Genomic DNA, 25,993 nt, shown 5'->3' with positions numbered 1-25,993 from the left:
TATATGGATAAACCTTTTGGGCAGGTACTGTGAAATTTACATACTGAAGAATTTAGAGGGCACCATTTATTTCCTGTTGAGCTGCAGAGCCAACTCAAGTAGAATGAAAATATTGTTTACAATATTTAGAAAGGTGGGAAATTCTTAACAGAAGAGGTTTCAAACTAGGATCTTTTAAAAAGGAAATCCACACAGCTCTCACTCCCAGCTGCCAATTGCAGAATTCTCCACATCTGGGCAAGTGTGGTAGAAGTACGCAGGAATCACTAAATGCAATCAGAACATTTAAATAAAACTGATCACATCTACAGCATACATTTAAAGCACATGGCTTCCCTGAAAGAATCCTCAGAAGTTTTAGGGTGCTGCTGGAAATAGTCTCTGAAGGGTATAGTTTCCAGGTACAGTATTTCATTGCAGTACTCTGAAAAGTACATTCCATTTTTTGTTATTTTTTATGAAGGTAAGATAACACATCCTGCAGGGTTCAAATCCCTTTTCTGTTGGGATGTTTGTACCTTTAAAAGACAAAAATTCAACAGACTTGAGATGCGCAGGGAAAGATTTAACTTGTTTAATTTCTACACCATGTAATACGTTTTGACTGCACAGGATTTGCAAGTCCTCTTTCCTGTAGTACTCTGGAAGAACTGGAAGCATTGTGTTGCCTTCCCCCACACCCCGGAAAGCTTGTCCCGAGTTGTGTTTTTATTGTTGATTTTCATTGATTTTTATATTAGTCACTTCCATCTTAGCAAGAAAAGCGTTTAACAGATAGTGTGACAACTTTGAAGGGCATAAAATAACTGCAGGTGGTGGGGACAAAGATGCAAGGAGAGGGGGATGCTGTATTCCCCCCCCCCCGCAAACTAAAAAAGAAAACGGGGCTTTTAGCAGGCTGACTGCCTAAACCAGCCTTTCCCAACCTTGGGGAGGGAGGATGTTCCAGCTGTTGTTGGACAACTTCTCTCATCCCTAGCCAGCCGGACCAGTGATCAGGGATGATGGGGGTGGGGTGGGGGAAGACTATATAGGCTACGATCTTATACACCTGGGAGTAAGCCTCACTGAGTTCCATGGGGCTTACTTCTGAGTAGATGTATTTACAGGCTCGCACTGTACGACTTTGTCTCAAGCGCTTTCCTTCCCTCCGAGTCCTCCAGAGATACATAAGGGATCAATAACCCACACTATTTCCGTCCGCTCGGCGACGGCCCTCTAGGGGGCGCTGACTCCGCGTCGTCGCGAATCACGGAACCGGAAATGGGTCCTACGCACTGACTCCTCCCCGAGAGAGTTTCCGGAAGACGCTTCATCGCGACAGTTTACCCAGGGCTTCCACCATAGTGATGCCACGGGCCAGAGCGGAACTTAGCCAATAGCGGGCGGCTCCATTTTTTCCACTGCCGGAAGTTCCGCTCGCGAGTGACGTAGATAAGGCAGCTGGTGGGATCTGCGGCTGGAGAAAGGAGAGGCGGAATCACCCCCTGCCTGCCTTCTGACCAGGCAAGGCCGCAGAGCTTCCTCGCACCGGGTCCGTCCATTTGCGCGCCCCTGTTTCCCTGGCCAGATCCGAGGCCCGTCCAGGTTCATCCCCCTTGCCTGCTCCTGCTCTCCGGGCAGCAGCCTTTGCCGTACTGGGTGCAGCGGCTGCTTCAGGGACACAGCTGGGGGGTCTGTGGGAGAGCCAGCCCACCACGCCCTGCGCGCGGGGGCCCTCAGCGCACAAGCCCCCTTGAAAGGATTCTGGCTGATGAGGCCGGGAAATCTCTCTGCCTGCCTGTGAGCCGGGAGGAGGGACCCTGCGAGCCCGCAGTCGCAACAACCCGGCCGGTTAGTGCGGGCAGCGCCTGCACTTTGGAACTCCCTGCCGATTGATCAAGCAGGCGCCTTCGCTGCACTCTCTTCGGCGCCTGCTTAGAAACATCCCCTAACCCTGCCCAGATGGCTAGAAAGTTGAAGCAGAATCATATTGTAGACAGTAGCATCTAGTCCAACCTCCTGTGCAGCAGTCCCATACGGGGATCGAACCTGCAACCTTGGCGTTATCAGCTCCACCCTCTAACCAACTGAGCTATCCATAGAATCTTAGAGTTAGGAAGGACTATTATCTAGTCCAGGCACGTCCAACAGGTAGATTGTGATCTACTGGTAGATCACTGGACATCTGTGGTAGATCACTCGTAGATCACTGGCTCCCCCCAAAAAAGCTCAACAACTTTGGCTCCCCTAAAAATGCTCAACTTTGACCTGAACCCCAAAAAAGGGGTAGATCACTGCCAGTTTTTTAACTCTGAGTAGATAGCAGTCTCTTGGGAGTTGGCCACCCCTAATCTAGTCCAACCCCCTGCAATGCAGGAATCTCAGCTAAAGCATCCATGTCAGAGGGTCAACCAGCCTCTGTTTAAAAACCTTCAAGGAAGGAGAGTCAGGCTAAAGTAGTTTTAATCTCTTGGTATTTAAACGTAAGTAGGTTTTAAAGTAGTGTTGTAAAATTTTCTTAATTGTATTGTTTTGTCTTCCTGTAAACCGCTTTGAGGTTGTTGGTTTGGTTTGGTTTTACAAGCAAGCGGTGTATAAATCTTATGAAATGAATAAATAATATATAAATAGTCAAGAGCAGACAGTACTGAGCCAGATGGGCCAATGGTTGCCTGTTATAAAGCTGCTGCTTCATACATTCATGTATATGTGGGGATTTTTATTTTTGCCTCACAGGTCCATCTACAGCCATGGCGCAATACAAAGGAGCTGCCAGCGAGGCTGGCCGGGCACTCCAGCTGATGAAGAAGAGGGAGAGGCAGCGGGAACATATGGAACAGATGAGGCAACGGATTGCTGAGGTGATAGGAAGCAGAAGGTCCCAATGGGCAAGCTGGGGGGGGGGTATTTGGTTGCTGAGAGGGGTATTACCATGAAGGTGTGGTGCAGAAGCATTGGAGGACTCTGAACGCAAGGAATGGGAAAGAAGGCAGCAGCATGGAATTGTTTGTTCTTTGTTGCCAGGCTGTCAGGAAGAGCCAGTAAGGAAAGGTATTTTCAAAATGATCATAGAATTTTGTAGAGTTGGAAGTGACCACGAGAGTCATCTAAAAAGTTGCAATGCTTTTCATATGTGATGCTTTTCAAATGCACCTTTAAGCCATTTTTCTGCAATTTGTAGTGTTCATACAGTATAAAAGCCAAACTTTGCCCATGGTGAAGCTGAGCATGATGAATAAAAAAATACTTTAAACCAATGTAATTATCTTTTGGCAATAGTTATGGATAATAGTTTCCTCATGATTCCTTCCCCCACTACATTTCAGTTGGCCCTTGGCATGGTTTTTTGTTTTTTGTTTAACCTCACTGTTCTTTTCCGTTATAAATTTGAAGGGGTACTATGGGTCAGTTCAGTCCCTGCCCTAAGCAACCTTAAATGTTTTTCCTTGCAAACCTCTCTAGGAAGATTTCAGAACTTGTTGTTTTACCATAGGGATGGAGAAAATCTGTTCTTCCAAATGTTGACCTTCAGCTCCCATCAGCCTAGCTAGCATAGCCAATGATCGGGGATGAAATGATTGTAGTCCAATGATGGTAGTCCAAAAGCAATTGGAGGGTCACAGGTTCCCCATCTCTCTATCACCAGATTTCTCTTAGAGGTTTTTATTCTTCTGGCTTAATGTATTCTGTATATTCTCGTCTCCTTTTCAATCCTTTTCAACCACTCCTTTTCAATCACCTCTTGTAAGTTTTGGCTACCAGATTAAAAAATTCCTGTGTCGTTGTATCCCTTTTTGTGAATATTCGTTTTCTGCATGACTGTGGTTTGCAGTTTACTTCTTTTATTACTGTCAGAAATTGCCCATCTTCCTCAACTTGTCTGTCACATAACATATCTTTCCAAAATACTTTTCTAACTGTCTGAGTATGGTGAAGTACATTCCCTCCACCCCACCTCTTTTAAAACCTTGACTTTGTTATCCTTTCTCTTTCCTTTTATTTGACTAATCACATCTTTCATGTTAGGATCATCACCATCACATTGTCTGTTAGTATTGCTCTGTCAAAGTGAACTAAGATTTACCTTAAATGAATTGAGACTCTGACCAGTCTATTAACCTGCTGAAAGAGAAAGAATAATCTCAAATGCGTGTAAGGTCCCTTGCATAGTTAAATAGGTTCTGTCTCCAACAAATATGGTCATTGCAGCAAATTTAGAAAAAATTATAGGTGCTCAGAAATGTGCCTCAAAACATGAAATATTTCCAGTCCCGAGTTAGTCCCTTATTATATTGAACAGGTGTGGGAAACATTGGGGCCTCCAGATGTCAGTGAACTGCAATTCCCATCAGTATGGCAAATGGCCAAGGATGTTGGTAGTTGTAGTTCAGCAGCATTTGGAGGGCCAAACACCTGATCTTGAATATTGGTTTGCCATTTTGCAACTTGAAGACCAAGCACATGCCTTTGAAATCCTCCTATCCTCCGAGCAGCAGGGCATGACATAGCTGCTTCTACCTACTCCAGTCTTGGCATCTCCCTACCTCTACCTGCTGTCACAAGCAAGAATCCCAAGTGTGCTGTACCTGAGGGGGGAGGGATGACAGGACCAGTGAAGGAGCAGACACAACTTCTTTTCTTCTGCTTTTAGGAGATTTAAAGTTTTTTATGAAGTGCCTTGACTGCAACACTACTTTTTTCTGTAGTGTTAAGCTCACAAAACAGAAAGCTGTTTCCCTAGAAGCAGTGGAGCTTAGATTGTGCAGTGTGTATTTAGTGCCAGAGAACAATCTAATTCTTTATTGGAGAATTCCTCATTCAACGGCTCTGATTGATTTTGTGGGTCTCTAAGCAGACATTCACAGTGTTATCTTTTTTCCTGTCTTCATCCAGATACATTCACAGGTATTGCCATTCCCTTCATCTTGGACATGGGTGACCGTATACTTTTTCTGCAATGCATTGAGTTTATAGACTACTTTCTCCCTTTCCCTGTGTTTTTATAACAAGCTATACCCCCTGAATAATAATGACACTTCAGTCTTGAGAGCTTTTCCCAACAAGTCTTGCCAACAGTACCACTGCTTCTGACAATGTTTAGCTCACCTTGCTTGCTTCCCCTGGGTTCCCTCTTAGTATACAAAAATGCTGTGTGCTTGAAAGTCTCAGCTGAGCTCTCTTCTTGCCTTGGACCTTTCTGTGCTTCTGCAGGGCACTTGTTCCTTCCAAAAATTACAGATCCTCCTCCTTGGACTTTGTTCTCTGGGCTCACATCTCCCAACCATTTAGATCAGCCTTCCCGGTGTGTTACTTTTCAGATGTTTTGAATTACAACTTCCATCACTCTTGACCGTTGGCCATGCTGACTGGGACAGGTGGGAGCTGGAGTCCAAAACATCTGGAGGACGCCAGAGAGATAGGGTAGTGCAGTGTTTTTCAACCACTGTTCCGCGGCACACTAGTGTGCCGCGAGATGTTGCCTGGTGTTCCGTGGGAAAACATGGGCAGGCGGTTGCGGCACTGGCGGGAGGTGGCGACGCTGCTGCTAGCGGCAGGTGGGCTGGGCGCGTCTCCCCCTCGGCCCACGGCGGCGGCGGGCGCCTTTGACTATGAGCTGCTCCTCCTGCGGCGGAGCCCGCGGAGCGCCTTCCTGCCCAGTGCTCACGTCTTCGCGGGCGGCGTGGCGGACGCGGCCGACTTCTCGTCCGACTGGCTGCAGCTGCTGGCAGGCGGGCCGCGCTGCGGACTGGGCTCAGTGCGGGGCGAGTGCCCGAGGGCGCCGCTCTTCGCTGCTGAGCGCCCGGAGCTGGGCTCGCCGCTGCCGGGAGACGTGGCCTTCCGCCTCTGCGCCATCCGCGAGGCCTTCGAAGAAGCCGGAGTCCTCTTGGTACTGCCCGGGCCGGTGGCTGATGCCGCCGCCGCCGCTACCACCGCGGGCCCGGCCCGCCTGCTGCCAGCCGAGCACCTCCCGCCGTCCTCGGGACTGGCTGAGTGGCGGCTGCGGGTGCAGCGGCAGCCCGGCAGCTTCTTGCAGCTGTGCCGACACCTGAGCTGCGTGCCCAACATCTGGGCACTGCGCGAGTGGAGCAACTGGCTGACCCCCGTGCGCCGTGCGGGGCGAGGCGGCCGCCGCTACGACACCGCCTCCTACCTCTGCTGCCTACCTAGCATTGGGGCATCTGCTGCTACCAATGCTATTTTTCTAGAAAAAGAGGTGCTGGAGCCTGGAACTCATCACGGACGCCTTCCCTCGTTCTCTTATAATGGCGAAGGCGCCCACCTGAGAGGTGCCAGAACTGAGTTCCTGTGGCTGGGGGGAGAGTCCTGACTAGTACTATAGTTGTTATTTATTATTATTAGCCTGGTGGGGCCGGGGCAAGGTGCGCCATCTTCACATGCTCAATTCAGACATGAGAAGAATTATCATTTTTATTATTACTACTACTACTATTATTGTTATCTAATGGTGGTGTGCCTCGTGATTTTTTTCATGAAACAAGTGTGCCTTTGCCCAAAAAAGGTTGAAAAACACTGGGGTAGTGGGTGTGCTGTAGATCACTTATTGGATTGACAAGGCAATGGCTGAAGGTGTTGATAAAATAAATACAGTTTGGGGTGTTGGCCCTTTCTTGTGGAGCCCGACTTCTCAGCCTCAAAGACACTGAATTCCTCCTGGCAGCACTGGCTGTGAAGCGAAGCATTCTGGTTGAGGACTTTTCCATGCCCAACTAGACTTCTTTCCTTGGTGAAAAGGGTTTTCTTCTTTTTCTTTACTTCTTTCAATCAAAATCAGTAGAAAATTTACATAATCTGTCCCAAGTCTTTGGGTTAAGGTGGGCTATGAATCTAAAATTCATGCAGGTGGCGCTGTGGGTTAAAACCACAGAGCCTAGGGCTTGCCGATCAGAAGGTCAGCGGTTCAAATCCCTGCGACAAGGTGAGCTCCTGTTGCTTGGTCCCAGCTCCTGCCCACCTAGCAGTTCGAAAGCACATCAAAGTGCAAGTAGATAAATAGGTACCACTCCAGCGGGAAGGTAAACGGCATTTTCGTGTGCTGCTCTGGTTCGCCAGAAGTGGCTTAGTCATGCTGGCCACATGACCCGGAAGCTGTACGCCTGCTCCCTTGGCCAATAAAGCGAGATGAGCGCCACAACCCCAGAGTCGCCCGTGACTGGACCTAATGGTCAGGGGTACCTTTATCTTTATGAATCTAAAATAGTTGGGATACAGAGTGTGAGTGCTTATCTTAACCAAGGGCAGGATGAGATGAGAACACTAAGGGCATGTGAAGTTTTCCTATGGCTGCCCTTCCCCCAAATAGCACATGGGTTGATGTCCCCTAATCTGTGTTCCTCCTCCTCTTGGGGTAGTTGTACATCTTTGTAGATTTAGTCTAAGAAGGTGGGCTGGAAGTAGTAACTGGAATATCGCTGAGCCTCTAGCTTCTTGCGGCAGCAAACTTACCTCCTCTTTCCCACGGCAGGAGAACATCATGAAGTCAAACATTGACAAGAAATTCTCGGCTCACTATGATGCAGTGGAAGCTGAGCTGAAATCAAGCACTGTGGGTGAGTGTGGGAAGGGAGCCCAGTGCTGGGGCATGAAGCTGCAGGAGTCCTAGTCTCCATTCTTTGACTTGAATGGATGAATAGACTCTACTTCCCTGCACAGAGCTGGGTAATCATCACATGGGAGGCCTCATTCCCAGCACATTTTCTTCTGATAGGCCTGGTGACCCTCAACGACATGAAGGCCAAGCAAGAGGCTCTCGTAAAGGAACGGGAGAAGCAGCTGGCAAAGAAGGAGCAGTCCAAAGAGCTGCAGCTGTGAGTCGTGGGTAGACTGGGATGGGGAATACCTTTTCTCTCCTTCATGAATGTTCCCCCTGTACTATAGGGTGGTGTATGAGATCTGGAGTACCGTAATGGTTAAGACCGTAGAGTTGGATGGGCCATGGAGGTCACCTGGTCCTATCCCTTGGCCCAATGTACCTTCAGCATCCCTGGTGGGTGGCTATTCAGATGTAGTCTGTGCAGTGAGAGCATCCCATTTTAAACCATAGAACACTAAGACATGTAATCAGTTATGTTCAGAAGAGGTAGAATAAGGAGCTTCTTCATTCATTGCGTAATTTTGAAATCCACTAAGCCTTTGTGAGGGATAAATCTGTTGTCTGGTAATTAGCCGGTCAGCTAACCAAATGGAACTTCTATGTCCAGAGGCATTATATCTGCACAAAACTAAGAAAAAGAACTGGAGCTAAACCAAGGAAGAATATTGCCTTCATGCCTTTCTTGTGAGCTTCCCAAGGCAACCACTGGCTATGGGTGCTGGGCTATGTGGGTGCTTGCTCTGATCCAGCAGGGCCTTGAGCAAGCCACTATTTTCTCTCAGCCTCAGTGCCCCCTTCTGCAGTACAGGCAGCATAATACTGGCCAAACTTACAGGGTTGTGAAGATTACTGCAGTAATGCTTGTGAAACACGTTGAGCATTGTTAAGCACAGGTATTGCCTGAAGGTTTATGATGCAGCCACTCACTGGGTCTGGGTCTGATCTGACAACCCCATGAAGGTTGCCTTAAGTTCCAAGATGAAAGAAAGGCAGAACATAAATAATCCTAAATAAATAAGGACATGTTAATCGCTTCCTTCTAGTATAGCAGCTTGGTGAATCTTAAGTTCCCTTCCTGCCCATCTCCCTAATCTGAGAAGTATGGCCAATCTGGGGATATTCTACCAGGTCACTTGCTGTTTTTCAACTCTCTGCTTTCCTCAGCCACCTCTGGAATGCTTTGTTTCCCCCTCCCTGTGAGGGGACATGCCCTGTGAAGCTGATGTTGGCTTGTTCCTCATAGGAAGCTGGAGCGCATGCGGGAGCGGGAACGCAAGCAGGAGCAGAAGCGCAAGATCTCAAGCTTGTCCTTCACCCTGGATGAGGAGGAGGAAGATGATGGCACCGAGGAAGAAGAGGAAGAGGCGGAGCTGGAGCGGGAAGGTGAGGACTGGAAGGCTGGGTGCTCCCAGGTGGAGAGGGAAGCCCAGGTGGGCCTGGATAGTGGTGATGCTGGAAGCAAGGTGGGGCCATGAAGGGATGGCTGTGAAGTTTCCAGGGTAGCTCCTCACTCTTGTCTGATTGCACCACCTCCCTCAGAGCTGGCCCCCAAGAAGAAGAAACTGGGGAAGAACCCAGATGTGGACACCAGCTTCCTGCCTGACCGTGACCGTGAGGTATGCTGCTTATCTGCCTTCTGTGGCGCCCATCCACCTCCATCCTTAAGTGCCCTGGAAGGGTCCCCAGTGCCCCTTGCCAGCTCCATCTTGCAAGGCACTTTGCTCCCATCTTTCCCTCTGTGGATTGTTCCCTTCTGCTCTAAGGCAGGAGCAAGGATCATGTGGCCACTTCTGAAGTTACTGGACTGACTCCAGCTCCCATCATCCTTGACCCACTGGCCCTGTTGGCTGGGGGCTGATGGGAGTTTGAGTCCAAAAACATTGGGAAGGTGCTGGGTTTCCCCAGCCCCACCAAGGCACCACCTTGACAGCTTTTGCCCTCCCCATCTCCGGTTTCCAGGAGGAAGAAAACCGCCTGCGAGAAGAACTTCGCCAGGAGTGGGAAGCCAAACAGGAGAAAATAAAGAGTGAGTGGAGGAATGTGGTTTCGGTGGCCTGGCATGTGGTCATAGCAGGGGAGGGGTATTGTTTACAGGAAGATGCTGTAGCTTTTCATATTTCTTCTGATGAGAGAGGTTTTTATTCTGTCCTTCTCTTGACTCCTCTGCGATTTTCCTCTCCCACCAGGTGAAGAAATTGAAATCACCTTCAGCTACTGGGATGGCTCTGGGCACCGCCGGACTGTCAAGGTGAGCTTTGCTCCATGCGACATTGGGCTCAGTTCTTAGCTTTGGAAAAGGAGTTGGTGGTTTAGTGTGTGGGGTGGTAGGAGCCCAGATGGTTGGCTTTTTCCATTCAGTGGTGGGGAGCCTTTTTGTCCTGCACGCCAAATCTGACTAGGGCGGGGGACACCTGCCTGTCAGCTAACATCCCAAATGGGAACAGGACACACAACCAATACAGGATTAAACCATGTCCTCCTGCCCATCAGCTGCTGTCAACAGTGATGTCATCTGATGGGGGGCAGGGGAGCATAGTTTGGGGAAATTGGCCTTGTGGGCCACATTGGACCCCCTGGCAGGCAAAGGCTGGCAGACAGGCTGGAGGATCCTCACCCCTGCAGAGCATGGACCCACAGTGTATGACCACCTATGGACTGATAATGTTGCCCTTAGCTCTCTAACCCATGAATTAAAAGCTACTTGCACCAAAATACCCACAGCTTTAGTTTACTAATCTACCAATTAAGGCCTGAAGCCATTAATCTTATATGTAAAATAATCCCCTCTCATTCATATTCACACACGCATAGTGGAGTGACTGAGTGTGAGAAGGTGTGCATGCACCAGTGTGCTGTAGTGTTTAGAGCCTCAGTGTATGTTTTTGGTTAAAATCGCCATGAAGCTTACTTGCTGAGTGACTTGGAACCAGTCCCTATCTCAACCTGTACAGGATTATGGTGAGGATAAAAGCATAGAGAATCACATGTGCTGGCTTGAGCTCCTTGAAGGAATTACAGGATGTAAATGTAATAAATACCCCCCACCACACACACATACTAGCCGTGTGTGTAACCTCTGAGGATTCTGCAGGTTATATTTTTTGGGCTGGGGCATGTAAATGAGGCAGATCCATTTCAGACTGACTTTCATTTCTCCGCAGTGCAGATGAAGAAGGGCAACACCATCCAGCAGTTCCTGCAAAAGGCCCTGGAGATCTTGCGTAAGGACTTCAGTGAACTCCGGTAAAGGACTTGGCAGAGTTGAGGTAGCTCACCCAGGGTGGTGGGAATGGTAAGGCCAAAGCGTAAGAGAGAGATCATAGAGTCCAAGTCATCGTGGTCTAGTAGGGAGTGTAAGATCTGGCCATGGTAGATTTGAGTTAAAAGTCACTACCTCTTGGCCTTAGATCTTGATCTGTAATATGGAAAGTCACAGTAGGAGCTGACAGCACAGACTTTGTAATGCAGCCAGCATACACACGTACACAAACACAGAGCAAGCAGAGCGCAGGAGAAAAGTGGATGCTTTTCTATAGCATGTTTCAGTCAGTTACTGGCTGATGAGGGTATGAGGCTTATTGGGCAGGGGCAAGATGCTGGGTTTAGACTTTGAGTATGTCTCTCCTTCCCTCCCCTTGCAGGTCAGCTGGTGTGGAGCAACTTATGTACATCAAGGAGGATCTGATCATCCCACACGTGAGTGGATGGCCCTGGGCCAGCCTGTTTTGCTTGTCAGCACCCTGCCCCCTTTATGCATGGGGAGAAAGAATCCAAATTGTACCTAATTCATCCTTGTCCTAGTGATCTAAAAGTCAGAAGATCTGAACTTCCTTACTTACTTTCCAGAGTATTAGAGGGGTGTGTGAAGCAGGATTCTCCCTACCTCCCGTCCCCAACAAAAGTTCCCTATGTACAACAAGCCAAGTGTTTTCTCTTAGTTTTGAGAAAACACTTTACTTGTTGTACATAGGGACTGCCAGTGCTTGCTTTTAGGGAAGTCCACTTCCGGCTTTGAGAAATATTTAAAGAGACCCCAACTTCCATCACCCCCAGTAGTCCCATGGGATCTTCCTTTGACTCAATCAGTATGTGAAGTAGGATGGTTAAGCCAGATTCAATTAGGTCCCCCCTGGAAAGAAGTGGAATAGCTATAGGTCTGTCTGAGTGGGGTGGTACCCCATTCTTCTTCAAGCACTGAAACAAACCCCCGTTAACACTTCCTTCTTGTGGGGGACACTGCCCTTTGTTTCCATCCCAGTTCCCATCTGCCACAAATAAAGTAAGTGCATTGGCTGGGTTCCTCTGTGTGGGCTGGGAATATTTTTGAGACATCCCTTCCTGAACCCATTTCTTCCTGCCTGTCTAGCACCACAGCTTCTATGACTTCATTGTCACCAAGGCCCGGGGGAAAAGCGGTGAGTTTTTTTGCCCTCCATTGCCAGCCTTCCTCCATTCTGAGTCTTACCTGGGGAAGCAGATGCGGGGGGCAGGTTCTGTTCTAGTTACTGTGGCACAGATGTGATGGTCGTCAGAGTCAGGTTGGGCTGCAGTTGCTTGCTGGCAGAGAGAAGGTTGCTTGGGCTAAGAGAATAGGCAAAGGGGCATAAACATAGAAGCAATGGGCAAATCGCAATGAGACTGTCCCCTGTGACATGGTGACAATCAAAGGGGTAGCGACTGGAGCATCGGAAAGGGGGAGGCTGAAAAGGGGGTGTAGACTTTCCTGTGGGTTATAAAGTACTTGGCTGAGGTTGAAGGTTCAAGAGAGGGGTTTGGGCTGTGGGGGTAGGAGTGATAAGCTCCAGTATGAGCCTTTTTTCTCTCCCATGGGGTGCTCCCCATTCCAGGGCCGCTCTTCAATTTTGATGTGCACGATGATGTTCGGCTTCTGAGTGATGCAACGGTGGAAAAAGATGAGGTGAGAAGGAGGAGGGGGAGGAGGAGGGAACCTGGCCCAGCACTGCCAAGTCCATGGTCTTTACAGGCCTCCCAACTGAGAAATCCTTGCACCTGACATAAGAGCCAGCACAGTTGTCTCTTACCGCAGGCTCTCAGCTTCCTGCACAGCAGCCCGCCCACCTCTCCTTCTTTTCCCCAGCCCGGCCCCCTCCAGATGCTGATGGACTTCCAGCTCCCAGCATCCTCCCATGCTGGCTGGGGCTGATGGGAGCTATTTATTTCATAGCATATATGCACTGCTTGGTTGCAAAAAAAAAAAACCCCAAAGCAGTTTACAAAAGATAAAACAGTAAAATCAGAAGAAATTCACTGCCCTACTTTAAAACAAACAAAAGTTAAAATACCAAGACAGATTTAAGTTACCTCTGCTTCCTAAGCATTATGGTTGGCTTGCCTAAACAGGGATGTTTTTAGCAAGCGCTGAAAAGAACACAGTGAAGGCGTCTGCTTGGTCTTAATAGGCAGGGAGTTCCAAAGTGTAGCCGCTGCCACACTGAACGATCAAGTTCTGTATTAGGTGGCACCTATAGTAGTGCCAATTCTGCTGATTGAAGTGGTCGGGTGGGCTCATGCGGGGACAGGCTATCTCATAGGTAAACTGTTCCGAAGCGAAGGGCAATCCTGCTGCAGCATTCTGCACCATCTGCTGCTTCTGGATCAAGTGCAAGGGAAGCCCCACATAGAGTACATTTCACTCCAGAATACATGGACAACACTTGATTGGGGAACGGCTGATGCAAAGAGCCCCTTCCCACCGACTCTGCTGTCTGCATTGGGAAAGGAGGGGACGTGCTCAAACAATCTTTGTCATCCGATAAAGCTTCCACCCCCATTCTGAGCTCGTTGGGCTTTTCTGACCACAGTCTCCCCCCACCCCAATTCCCCTCTTGTCCGCCATCTCCAGTCCCACGCCGGCAAGGTGGTGCTTCGCAGCTGGTATGAAAAGAACAAGCATATTTTCCCTGCAAGCCGGTGGGAGCCCTACGACCCCGAGAAGAAGTGGGACAAATACACGGTAGGGAGTGGGGGGAGCTGGGGGGAGGGGTGTGATAAGGACGGGGGAGCTCTGAAGGAGGGAGCGTTCGGCAGGGGAGAGGCGTCTCAGATACTGGGAGCGTCAGATGACTTGCCTTGCTAATTTACGGCAGTTTGAGTATATCCCTGTGAAATTATATTGGGCTTTTTTCAGAGTACTCTAAATGCTATGTCTGTGATGTCTTGCCCTGTAAGGTAGGCCAGGATCGATCAGTATCCCTTTGTTACTAATGGATCATTGAGAGATAGTGGCTTGCATAAACCTTTGCAGCAAGTTTATATAGCTGAGGTGATATTTGAACTGGGAATGTTGTAGCTCATGACCCCATTCCCTTAACAAACACAGCACTCAACATTGTCTGTCTTCACAAGTTCTCCCTTGCTGGAACTCTCTTGCCAAGGAATTCTTGATGGTGCTCTCTGATCTTATCTTCTGCTTCATCTTCTCTGTCTAACTGAACCTGAGAGGTTTTGCTTGGTGATGATGATGATGACAACCACAACAATAACAACAACTTTTATTATTTCTATGCGCCTAATTGACTGGGTTGCCCTAGCCACTCTGGAAGGCTCTAAAAAGTCAACTGTTTGACATCTGGTGGGAGGGCGTTCCACTGCTGAGAAGGCTTTCTGCCTGGTTCTCTGTAACCCCACTTCTCGAAGTGAGGGAACTACCAGAAAGACCACAGAGGTGGACATCAGTGTCCAGGCTGGACGATGGAGGTGGAGGCGCTCCTTCAGATATATTGGGCTGAAGCTGTTTAGGGCTTTAAAGGTCAGCACCAACACTTTGAATTGTGCTTGGAAATGTACTGGAAGTCAGTGTAGATCTTTCAGGACCAGTCTTCTATGGTCATAGCAGCCACTCCCAGTTTAGCTGCCATGTTCTCGATTAGTTGTAGTTTCCAAGCAATTGCTTTGTGGTTGAAGACAACGTTTTAAACTCACCATTCCTTGAGGCATTTTGGCAGCAGTCTTTTATAGCTGTGAAGTGGTTTTTGCTGGGATTGGGCTGTTTATTGTGTTTTAATAGTCATAAGTCACCTCAAGTTTTGAAGAAGCAGGAGGGCAGAATGTTTCAGTGCCTTTAGAGCAGAAATGGGAACCTGTGGACCTTAAGAAGTTGTTGAAACCCCAACTCCCATAAGCCCCAGTCAACATAGCAAATGGTCAGGGATAATGGGAAATGGAAGTCCACCACAGGTTCACCAGCTGCAATATTGTGTGTAATGTGTAGCTTGGCCTAATGTGCTCCATTCGAATTGCTCACTCCTTCATTCTGGAATCTTGAGCACCCTGTGCTGCAGTTATTTAGCACATCTGCAAAGCGATCAGGTTTGATCACCACCTGCTTCATCAGGGCCCAGTACGTTCCACATGATCTGCATGATTTTGCAAAGGTTTTTGCAGATAAAGTCACTCAGATTTGGGAAGACGTAGACTTCACTGTGGGAGCAGGGCTGGGGCGGGAGAGTGCTAGAGTCCTGTCTAGTCTAGTTGTGTGGGATCAATTCCAATCTGTTACCTCCGAGGATATGGACAGGCTGCTTGGACATGTGAAACCAACCACCTGCCTCCTTGATCCTTGCCCATCCTGGCTTATAAAAGCTAGCCGGGAAGGGCTCGGCAATGGGCTTCGCGGGGTGGTGAATGCTTCTCTCTGCGAGGGAGCCTTCCCAGACCCACTAAGAGGCGGTTATTAAACCGCTTCTTAAAAAAACCATCTTTGGATGCAGCCAACATGGCCAACTATCGCCCAGTCTCAAATCTTCCATTCTTGGGCAAGGTGATTGAGCGAGTGGTTGCTGAACAACTCCAGGCACGCCTGGAAGAAGCGGACCATTTGGATCCCTTCCAGTCGGGATTCAGACCTCATCATGGGACTGAAACTGCCTTGGTCGCACTGGTCGATGATCTCCGGCGGGCTAGGGACAAAGGTGAGAGCTGTTTCCTAGTTCTGTTGGATCTCTCGGTGGCTTTTGACACCATCGACCATAACATCCTTCTGGACTGACTTCCAGTACGTTTCCAAGCACAAGTCTAGAGGGGTTGGGATCTGGGGGCAGTGTTATAGAGTGGTTCCGCTCCTTCCTCCTGGGCTGTGTTCAGAAAGTGGTGGTGGGGGATGAGTGTTCAGACCCCTGGGCTCTCACTTGTGGGGTACCTTAGGGTTATGTCCTCTCCCCCATGCTTTTCAACATCTACATGCAGCCGCTGGGAGAGATCATCAGGGGGTTTGGGCTGGGTGTTCATCAGTATGCGGATGGTACCCAGCTCTACCTCTCTTTCAAATCGGAACCAGTGAAGCTCCTGTGTGAGTGTCTGGAGGCGGTTGGAGGATGGATGGCAGCTAACAGATTGAAGTTGAATCCTGACAAGACAGAAGTACTGTTTTTCGGGGACAGGAGGTGGGCAGGTGTGGAGGACTCCCTGGTCCTGAATGGGGTAACTGTGCCCCTGAAGGACCAGGTGCATAGCCTGGGAGTCATTTTGGACTCACAGCTGCCCATGGAGGCGCAGGTTAATTCTGTATCCAGGGCAGCTGTCTATTAGCTCCATCTGGTACGCAGGCCGAGACCCTACCTTCCTGTGGACTGTCTCGCCAGAGTGGTGCATACTCTAGTTATCTCTCACTTTGATTACTGCAATGTGCTCTATGTGGGGCTACCTTTGAAGGTGACCCGGAAACTACAACTAATCCAGAATGCGGCAGCTAGACTGGTGACTGGGAGCGGCCGCCGAGACCACATAACACCGGTCTTGTAAGACCTACATTGGCTCCCAGTACGTTTCCGAGCACAATTCAAAGTGTTGGTGCTGACCTTTAAAGCCCTAAATGGCCTCAGTGCAGTATACCTGAAGGAGCATCTCCACCCCCATCGTTCTGCCCGGACACTGAGGTCCAGTGCCAAGTGCCTTCTGGTGGCTCCCTCACCATGAGAAGCCAAGTTACAGGGAACCAGGCAGAGGGCCTTCTCGGTAGTGGCGCCCGCCCTGTGGAACGCCCTCCCACCAGATGTCAAAGAGAAAAGCAACTACCAGATGTTTAGAAGACATCTGAAGGCAGCCCTGTTTAGGGAGGCTTTTAATGTTTAATAGATTATTGCATTTTAGTGTTCTGTTGGAAGCCGCCCAAATTGGCTGGGGAAACCCAGCCAGATAGGCAGGGTATAAATAAATTATTATTATTATTATTATTATTATTATTATTATTATTATTATTATTAATGTGTGAACTGCCCTGAGATTGTCGGATGAAGGGCAATATGTAAATTTAATTAACAAACAAGCAAATAATTTTAAAGGAGAATATAGCATGGCAAGTACTAAGATAGCATCAAGAAAAGATGATAAACAACATTAATTTGTCTGTACCCAAATAATAGAGGAGACAGCTGTTTGGTGCTTTTAACATCCTCTTTTGTGTGTATGGCTGTGATATTTGCGTCAAAGATTCTTAAAATTCAAGCTCCTCCTCTTGCAGATTCATCCAACTGATGACTCGTACACAATCTGTTCCCTGCCATGTTGCTTTCCCAGCAGCTAGCAAAAAAGATGATTCTTAACCCACAAGGCCATAGCCTTGTCCTTTGCATCATCAAATTTCCTCACTCGTGGTTTATCACTGTGGTCTGTTAGGTCATTAGCATTATTCCATCGTGAATGAACGAGGCACTGCTGTTCTGTAGTCACCCTAAGCACAAAGAGATGCCACTGTGGTACCTGACCTAGCTATGGAGTGGTGCCCCAGTTCATGTGGTTTTTACAAGCAGTGCCCAGTGCTTCCTGGTACTGGAACAACTCCCACCCTCTTCTTCCTTCCCACAGATTCGCTGAGGGACAGATGAAGCTGCTGATCCTCTATTGGTGTGATGCGTGGCTGCCTTCCTGAAGCTGCTGCAGCTCCTGCCCTTTATCCCACTCCAGCCCTCCAACCTCTGCAGCTGCACCTTCATCCCTAACTGTATCAGCCTTTGGTGAAATAAACTTTGCCTCACCTAAACATGAAGTGTTGTGTTGTACCACTTGTGGCCAAGGGCTGCCAAATCTGCCGGATCGAAACTTCATTTGAGCCATGGGATAGTGCTGGAATCTGCTTTCAGACTCTGGGTGGGTTCTAATGCAGGCCTGATCTGTTGATTTCTCATTTTCTCTAACAAGTGTTTCATGCTACTTACGGCTAAGGTGCAAAATAAGTAACCAAAGATGCTAGCCTGAAAATATATTGCCTCACCCTCATCGGAGTTGTATTCATCTGTTTTTAATTTAACAAGGGGGAGGGGAGAAAAAGATTAAAGAAATTTAGATTAAAGAAAGAAGAAGAAGAAGAAGAAGAAGAAGAAGAAGAAGAAGAAGAAGAAGAAGAAGAAGAAGAAGAAGAAGAAGATGGAAAGAAGAAAACTACAATAATAATAATATACAAAAAATACTAATAACAGTTAAAGGGACATAAAGGTAAAAGTAAAGGGACCCCTAACCATTAGGTCCAGTCGCGGACCACTGGGATTGCACACTCATCTTGCTCTATAGGCCGAGGGAGCCGGCATTTGTCCGCAGACAGCTTCTGGGTCATGTGGCCAGCATGACTAAGCCGCTTCTGGTGAACCAGAGCAGCGCATGGAAATGCTGTTTACCATCCCACCAGAGCGGTACCTATTTATCTACTTGCACTTTGACGTGCTTTCGAACTGCTAGGTGGGCAGGAGCTGAGACCGAACAACGGGAGCTCACCCTGTCGCGGGGATTTGAACTGCCGACCTTCTGATCGGTAAGCTCAGTGGTTTAGACCACAGCACCACCAAGGAATGTGGGGGGGGGGCAGTACAAACTCCCTTCTAATTTATAATAGTTTCCATTCCTAGTAAACAATTCTTGTTCACCCCAGACAACCATGCAAGCACCAGTGTTCAAGCCTTACTAAAGGTGTATCTGCTTTGTATATTCAAACTCTGGAAAAGGCACAAGGGATAATTTACCGGTACCTGGAACCCATTTTTTGACACTGCACTCCCCACCCACCATGGCTGCCAGCACTACAAAATGACATTTAAAACCCACGTGCAAATCTCAGAACTGGATTTCTGTAAGGCTTTCTTTAATTCTCACATAACTGCAATTCCATAATTCTCACATAACTGCAATTCCAGGGTGCAAGACTAACTTACAACAAAAAGTATTGATGGAGGTGTAATAAACACAACACATGTTAACATTGATTGTGAATATCAAGCTGCACCTTGACTAGGTATAGCTATCTTCCCTCATTTCTGTTCTTTTTAACCTGAAAAGAATTGCCATTAGGGTTTCCTCACTTTTCCTGGTTGCCATGTTGCTTCCAGACAATGTCAACTTCCAAAATAGGTTCTTTATATTTACACTGCACCAAGACAGTAGTTGGTGGTGATTATGAAGCATCTTCACCCTGACTGGCTGAGCTGCAGCAACGTCACAGAGAGGAGAAACAGACAGTGGGGTCTCTGTCATGGACTAAACTGCAGGAAAGAGGGGGAAAGCGACGGGGGGAGAGGGAGAATGGGCATAGAGGAGAGCTTCATATGGCCAGGAGGTGCAGAGCTAAAGAATTATGGCTCTTACGATTACAGGTAGGTAGCCGTGTTGGTCTGCCATAGTCAAAACAAAATAAAAAATAAATCCTTCCAGTAGCACCTTAGAGACCAACTAAGTTTGTTCTTGGTATGAGCTTTTGTGTGCATGCACACTTCTTCAGATACACTGAAACAGAAGTCACCAGACCCTTATATATAGTGAGAGAGTGGGGAGGGGTATTACTCAGAAGGGTGGTGGAAATGGGTGATAGGTGTGGAAAACCTGTTGATGACTGTTAACGACTGCAATTGGTTTTACAGGAAAAAGCAAGGGGTGAGATGATCAGACTTGTAGTCTACCTACAACTCGGGCCACAAGTTAGCAAGCTGTAGTAAAGGATTCTATATGGACATGAACAAGATCTCTATTTGTTTGCTATGTTAATTCCGTGGCTGCTGTTTCTCTGTCTTTGGGCTGCTTGGCTTACATAATGCATAGTGGCTTGACGAGAGCCTGACTGAAGATTTAACCAGTGCATTCTGAGTCTGTATAACTAGTTTACCCAAATCACGGTTCACAGTGAAAGAGTTGGGATTCACAAGTGTTGCCTTCTTCCTCATAAACAGCTGGGGATAGAGTTCCTGGCCCTCCAGTCTCAAGTATTTTATTCCCAACTTAAGATGGTACAGAGTCGCTTAAAACAACGTGACTGGTCAAAGTATTGGATTAGTAGAACGCACTGCAATGGGACACTTTCTCCCATGGGCACCAGGGGGTGCTATAATCCCAGTACGTAGAGGCATGGCTCAACCCATTTTCAAGTCTTTTATAAACAGGAGGGAAATGGGGTCCCTGTATAGTGAGGTATGTGTGCTTTTCACTAAGGAAGTAGCACTACTGCACACAAACATCCAAAGGGAGAAAAATCCCCCTATGCAAATATAATAATGCTTCCTCTGAAAGAGAAGGTAGGTAGCTTGGAGGTACTTCTGGATCCTTTGCTGTTGCTTGAGGCTGTGGCACCGAGTGCCTTCCATCAATTTCAGCTGGTGGCCCAGTGGCATCCCTATCTGGACAGGGACAAACTATATTGGACAAACAGGCCAAACCCTACGCCAAAGGATAAATGGACATAAATCTGATATCAGGAATCACAAGACAGAGAAACCAGTAGGAGAACACTTCAATCTCCCAGGACATTCTATACAAGATCTTGAAGTAGCCGTCTTAATACAAAGGAATTTCAGAAATAGACTAGAAAGAGAAGTTGCTGAATTGCAACTCATTACAGACTTAAAACCATGGAGAGACCTGGTCTGAACAAAGACATTGGATTCTTATCTCATTATAAATGACAGAGCTATCTTTAGCCATCTCACCCCTTGCTTTTTCCTTTAAGACTAATTGCTGTCGTTAACAGTCTTCCACACCCATCAGCCAATCCCCCTTTCCCACCACCCTTCTGAGTAATACCCCTCCCCACTCCCTCACTATATATAAGGGTCTGGTGACTCCCGTTTCAGTGTATCTGAAGAAGTGTGCATGCACACGAAAACTCATACCAAGAACAAACTTAGTTGGTCTCTAAGGTGCTACTGGAAGGAATTTTTTGTTTTATTTTGTTTGGGCAGGGATATCTATGTTCCAGTAACTAGGTTAGATTACTGTACTGCAACACATTATGCATGGGACTGTTTCTGAAGATGGTTCTGAAACTTCAGCTAGTGCAAAATTCGACAGTCAGGTTGCTCACCAGGGCAAGACGGTTTGAGAATATTACACCGATCCTGGTGCGACTGCACTGGCTGCCAAAGTGTTTCTGGGCCCAATTCAAAGTGCTGATTTTGACCTATAAAGCCTTAAGTGGCTCAGGGCTGCAATGCCTCAAGGACCACCTCTCGCCCTCTCCCCATCATCTGTTCATCATCTGAGTCCCATCTTCATGTGTCTCCCCCGTGAGAGGTCTGGGGGGTGGCAACATGAGAACGGCGTCTTTTCTGCAGTGGCTCCGTTTGTGAAATGCTCTCTCCACAGAGGTTTGCCTGGTGCCTTCATTAGATACCTTTAGAAGCCAGGCAAAATAGTTCCTCTTCAGCCAGGCCTTTGGTTGATTAGCATTCTCTGGCGTTTAAAATGTATTGGAGAGGGTTATTGGTTTGTTTTTGTTTCGTCATGTATTTTGTATTCTCATTTTGTATTTCTATGTTGTGAACCGCCCTGGGATCTTCGGATGAAGGGCAGTAAACAAATTTTAATGATGATGATTATGATGTCTTGGTCGACACCAGACTCCTTTTATTTTAAAACTATCAAGGACATCGCAAAAGCACAACCGAGGGACTTCCAAATCTGGGGCAATTTCAGCAACATCCCTTTTTATATTTTGCTGGAGGTTGTACATCCTCCCCCCAAGCTGGATTTGAACACCCCATATACATGTCATGATGACCCCCATATTTTCTGCAGGCCCTCTTGCAAATACAGAGCCCCACCCCCAATGTTTGTGGGTGCACACGATTGTGTAGAGACACATATTGTATTTAAACTATGTTCCAGCACTGATATACATTCATATTAAAATGGCATGAACTATGAGAAGGCAACATGCCGTAAGCCTCAATAGATCAAAATGTCCTGAACTGGAAATGTCCTCAGCATGCTTCCTCACCAGTAAATCCCACTAAGTTTAATAGGAACACGTGGGTGGAAATGAAACATTATAGCACCATCCTACTATGCAGGGATCGGGATCTGGTGACCCTCCAGTGTTGCTGGTCTACAGTCGTCATCATCTTCGACTATGGGCTATGCTGGTTGGGGCTGATGGGAGTTGAGGTCCAGCAACCTCTGGAGGGCCATAGGTTGCCTATTCTTGTACTAACATGCGAAGGATCACACCCTTAAAGGGAATTGGCCAGTTTACTGAGCTGTCTGAGGTTTCCAGGCACCGGAGGTCTTCCTATGATTTCAATGCCACATTGGGAGTGTGGGATAGATTGGAGGGAAACCTTGGCTTCCAGGGCCTGACATTTCACGGTTCTCTCTATTTTGAATTTATTCGCCTTTCCAATTGAGGGCTCAGGGGCAAATTGCTTTGGAAATGGGCTGTGAGAGATAAGGCAAAACAATGAAAAAATGACCGGAGAGGAGCAATCTCAGAAAATAGGCAGTAGGCAAATAGATAGAAATGTCACAGAATTATGTTTCTTATGAAGTAGACTCTAGGCTATAAGTGCTTTTCTCGGGTGGGGGTGGGGGAGGGAATCGTAATCCTTAAAACACCACAAGAATCTTGGCTGCTTTTGTTGCAATGGATTGATAGGGCTACCCTTCTGGAAGCTGTTCGCCTTGTTGCAGTCTATCCGGTTTACCATTTCTCTAAACTCAAGTTATTAAGCAGGAAAAGGAGATCTCAAGAGCTGGGGAACCCGTGGCCCTCCAGACATTGCTAGACTCCATCTCCCATCAGCTGCAGTCAGAATGGCCAATGGCCAGGAATGATGGGAGCTGGAGTCCAACATCATCTGGGCTAGAGAATCACAGGTTCCTCATTTTTGTCTCACTCCATTTGAGGTAGTTATATAACAGTAGTTCACACACATTAAAGGTATGGCTCATTACCATAATAACCTTTTGGATTATCAAGATTAGAATAAAAATGTAGCCATGGGAGCAAGATCTGAGGAAACAAATTGCCCTAGTCACTTGTGCCTTATTTCAGGGAATAGTTCCTTATTTCCTATTAACATTTAGCAACTGTTTCTTGAAATAAGGAACTGGTGCCAAGCCTAGAACAACATCAGGAATACTGCCACAAGTGTTAACGCCTAAATGTAGCACTATAAAGAAAGGATGTAGAAAGTTTTGAACAGCTGTCACCTGTTTAAAAAAAAGATTTATATTGGTGGATAAGTGACAATGTAATATAGGGAAACAACAACAACAACCTCTCTATAGAGCCAAACTGCTGGTTTTGAAAAACCAGAAGAGAGTCTCTCTCTCTCTCTCTCTGAGAGATGGGGAGACATGTGTTTGGCCATATGTTGTTGGCCTACAACTCCATCCTCGCTGGCCTTTGGCCATGCTGGTGTGGGCTGAGGGGAATCCAATAGCATCTGAAAGGGCCACAGGTTCCCCACCTCTGTTTTAGGCCTTAGTTCCCAGTGAGAAAGTAAACCTGTGTCAGAGCTGTACCACATCATGCTGCAATTAGGAGCTCACATGACTGCATGCTCCTAATAATCATTATTATCATCCCTGTACATTAAAAAGAAACAATAGTAGATTGTGCCGCTGCTTCTGAGGGATCTGAAATAAAACCACCATGATCCGAGCAGGACTTTAGAGACTTGGTGCAGCTATGTAGTTGTGGAGCACTTTCCTTACCAGGAAAGACTATGTTTTGTTTAGTTTTGTTCCTGTTTTTATATTGTACTTTTGTGCTTCATGTAAAGGGCAATATACAAATTTAATAAATAAAATAAGCAAAACATTCTGGGGTATGTTTTAGAATAAATCTGTGAAGCGGGTGAGGGTGGAGGAAGGGGTGTGCGCAGAAATAATTCAGGGTGTAATATCCCTGCATGGCAGGGGGTTGGACTAGATTACCCTCATGGTCCCTTCCAACTCAGCAATTTTATGTTTCTTTGATTCTGTGAACCTTTAATATCAGAAGGGCGAAGCCTAGGCTAGAGCCCCCTATGTGCATTCCATCAATGGAGCCCACCTGAAGTCTCAAGAGGTACAGCTCAGATTCATGTCTACCATCTCAGAGAACATTAGGCCTCTGAGAAAGGACCTTCTATCTCAGCTATTAATTGCAGTGAAATTTCAGCTGGGAGCAGTATGTACGACGGAAAAAACAGGCCTCCGTCTATTGATAGTTGGCTTGGAATGATTTGAAACCTTTTGATCTTGGACAAAATTGCTTCATAAACCAGGAACATAGAAAGCAACCCTAGATTAAACCACTGTTTTGAGAGAGAGTTCTCATTTTTGTGGTATATGGAGGATAAAACAAACTTTCAGGGGGAGAAACAATCCACCAAGACTTTTATTTAGGTCAATTTATGGAGCAATTCATTCTAAGTGTAGGTGGGTGGGAATTACTACTCTGCTATTGTGTGCTTATTTCTGGAAGAGCCAAAAGGATTTGCTTTCTACACATACATTTGCGAATCCCAAGAATCATGCCATGCAAGAAACCCTTTTTCTCCAGCTGCTCAGGGCTCCATTCTGATTTTTGTCTATTCTTTTGTTTCATCTAAACTTATTTTAGATCAACTAACTTATATAACTAAATCTTGTATAAGGCAATAATCTTTTTAAATGATATACTTACCTCTTTTCCCACCTACCCTGAGTGGTTAACGCCTAAAATTTCTGCTTTGCTCTGGGTCTGTGTAGGTGGACTGTAGCCATCAAGCAAACAAAAAGAGAGGGGTGCAGTCTGAATATGTTCAGAGGCACTCTCCCTTCACCAGGGGTGCCCACTTCAATATACTGTATTGGGGGGCGTAAGCCCCGCCCCATATAATCGATCACATGACAGGGCACACAATATTTGAGTGGTAATGTCCACCAACTTTGGGGGCCCTCAAATAACAGCATTTTGTTGGGGGGCTGAAGGGATCTCGGCCCCTGGGAGTTGGCTCCTATGCGTTAAGTGATCTGTGCGTTTTTAGGCTGAGTTACACAGACACCTCGCATTGAAATCCGGTTCTGGTTCGAATGAAGTCTCGCTCCTCCACTCCCGCCTCGTCTTTACCTGGAAGAGAGCTAGGCTCCCTGATGCGAGATCCCCCCCCCCCAAGAGCCCTGCTTCCCTTGCTTGCCCGTCGTCCTTCCCTCCGTCCCCCTCCCCCGTAGCCCGCCGCTTGCCCTGCCGCCTTGCCCGCCCAGCCCACGTGGACGCGGCCCTTGCCAGGCTCGGTAGCTGCGACGGCGGTGGCATCTGGTTCTCATCAGAGGCTTCGGGCGGGTTGGGTTTCCGCGGTTTCTGGGCGCTGGCGGTGCCAGGCAGCGGCAGTATTGCAGGCAGGCCGGCCGGCCACGGCCCCGCTTCCCCTCCCCTCCCTTGGATCCCAGCCTGGGACGGGACGGGACGAGCCCTTCCCCATTTCTTCTGAGCCGGGACACCAACTCAGCCCCCGCCCTCGAGCCTGCGCGCCTTGCAGGCAGCTCATCCGGAGCGAGCAGCGAATACTAGACGGAAGGACCCGGCAGGGGAGGAGGTACAAGAGCGGACCGAGTCTGGGATATAGTTCGAGAGAGAAGTGGGGGGCGTGCAATGGCTCTAGAGCCCGTGCTTCTATCCTGCCCGTCCCCTCCCGCATTACCTACGCTGGACCCACGCCCCTATATCTCCCCTCTCCCTCTTTGACCCACCCCACCGCCCAGTTCTCTCCATCATCCTCCCGCCACCCAAGGGGGCGTCCATCATCTCTCATCTCCTGGCTCCCGTTGCCATGACAACGTGCCTTGGCTGGTACAGTGGCGGCGGCGGCAGCAACAGCGGCAGCCAAAACAAGGGTGCGGGGAGAGATCTGGGGTCTGTAGCGGGGAAAGGGCACGGTGAGCTGGAGAGGGGGTCTGGTGGCGAGAAGATGGCTAGGACCGGGAGAGCTGTTCTTAGGTGTGTCATTGGGGGGCAAGCTCATTTCCAGGCGTGCAACTGGTGTTTCCCCCGCCCTCCGCCCGCTGCTTTTTTTTAGGCAGGGGTGGGGGGAGGACAGGAGCATTAGTCCGGTTTCTCCACTAGGAGGCGCCTTACGCACAGCAACGTTGCCTAGGGCCGGGAAGGGGTGTAATTGGGAATTTATAAACTAGGGGGCAGCCCTTTGCCCTCCACCCAGCAGA

The 25,993-nt window shown here is 47.9% G+C and overlaps 1 protein-coding gene and 1 long non-coding RNA gene across 4 annotated transcripts; one reads left to right on the top strand and one right to left on the bottom strand.

Annotated features, from left to right (window-relative positions):
• Positions 1-158: 158 nt before the first annotated feature.
• On the bottom strand, positions 159-1,201 carry LOC117061325. Its single transcript, XR_004428066.1, has 2 exons — positions 1,088-1,201; positions 159-266 (listed from the first exon to the last, which is right to left on the bottom strand). It is a non-coding gene; the product is annotated as an uncharacterized LOC117061325 (long non-coding RNA).
• Positions 1,202-1,411: 210 nt separating this feature from the next.
• On the top strand, positions 1,412-17,597 carry FAM50A (family with sequence similarity 50 member A). Of its 3 annotated transcripts, none has more exons than XM_033174095.1 (14): positions 1,412-1,434; positions 2,719-2,843; positions 7,466-7,550; positions 7,709-7,808; positions 8,838-8,977; positions 9,134-9,210; positions 9,554-9,620; positions 9,781-9,842; positions 10,761-10,837; positions 11,236-11,290; positions 11,961-12,009; positions 12,442-12,512; positions 13,458-13,568; positions 17,417-17,597. In XM_033174095.1, exons 2-14 carry the CDS (start codon positions 2,733-2,735, stop codon positions 17,423-17,425), a joined length of 1,014 nt encoding a protein of 337 aa, XP_033029986.1. In that variant the 5' UTR covers positions 1,412-1,434; positions 2,719-2,732; the 3' UTR covers positions 17,426-17,597. The 3 variants fall into 3 exon arrangements, with proteins under 3 accessions (XP_033029986.1, XP_033029984.1, XP_033029985.1); XM_033174093.1 differs by having other exon boundaries at positions 1,428-1,506; XM_033174094.1 differs by lacking the exon at positions 1,412-1,434 and adding an exon at positions 1,513-1,534.
• The last annotated feature ends 8,396 nt before the right edge of the window (positions 17,598-25,993 follow it).

Source organism: Lacerta agilis, chromosome 16, assembly GCF_009819535.1.
Source record: "Lacerta agilis isolate rLacAgi1 chromosome 16, rLacAgi1.pri, whole genome shotgun sequence".
Lineage (NCBI taxonomy): Eukaryota > Metazoa > Chordata > Lepidosauria > Squamata > Lacertidae > Lacerta > Lacerta agilis.
Note: the sequence above shows the minus strand (reverse complement) of the source record. Positions and strands in the feature narration are given on the sequence as shown.

Bases quoted from the DNA above. Each gene is read 5' to 3' on its own strand.
- FAM50A (XM_033174095.1), top strand. From the start codon at position 2,733: ATGGCGCAATACAAAGGAGCTGCCAGCGAGGCTGGCCGGGCACTCCAG. The intron at 10,838-11,235 runs GTAAAGGACTTG...CTCCCCTTGCAG, and splicing joins AAGGACTTCAGTGAACTCCG to GTCAGCTGGTGTGGAGCAAC. The intron at 12,513-13,457 runs GTGAGAAGGAGG...CGCCATCTCCAG, and splicing joins CAACGGTGGAAAAAGATGAG to TCCCACGCCGGCAAGGTGGT.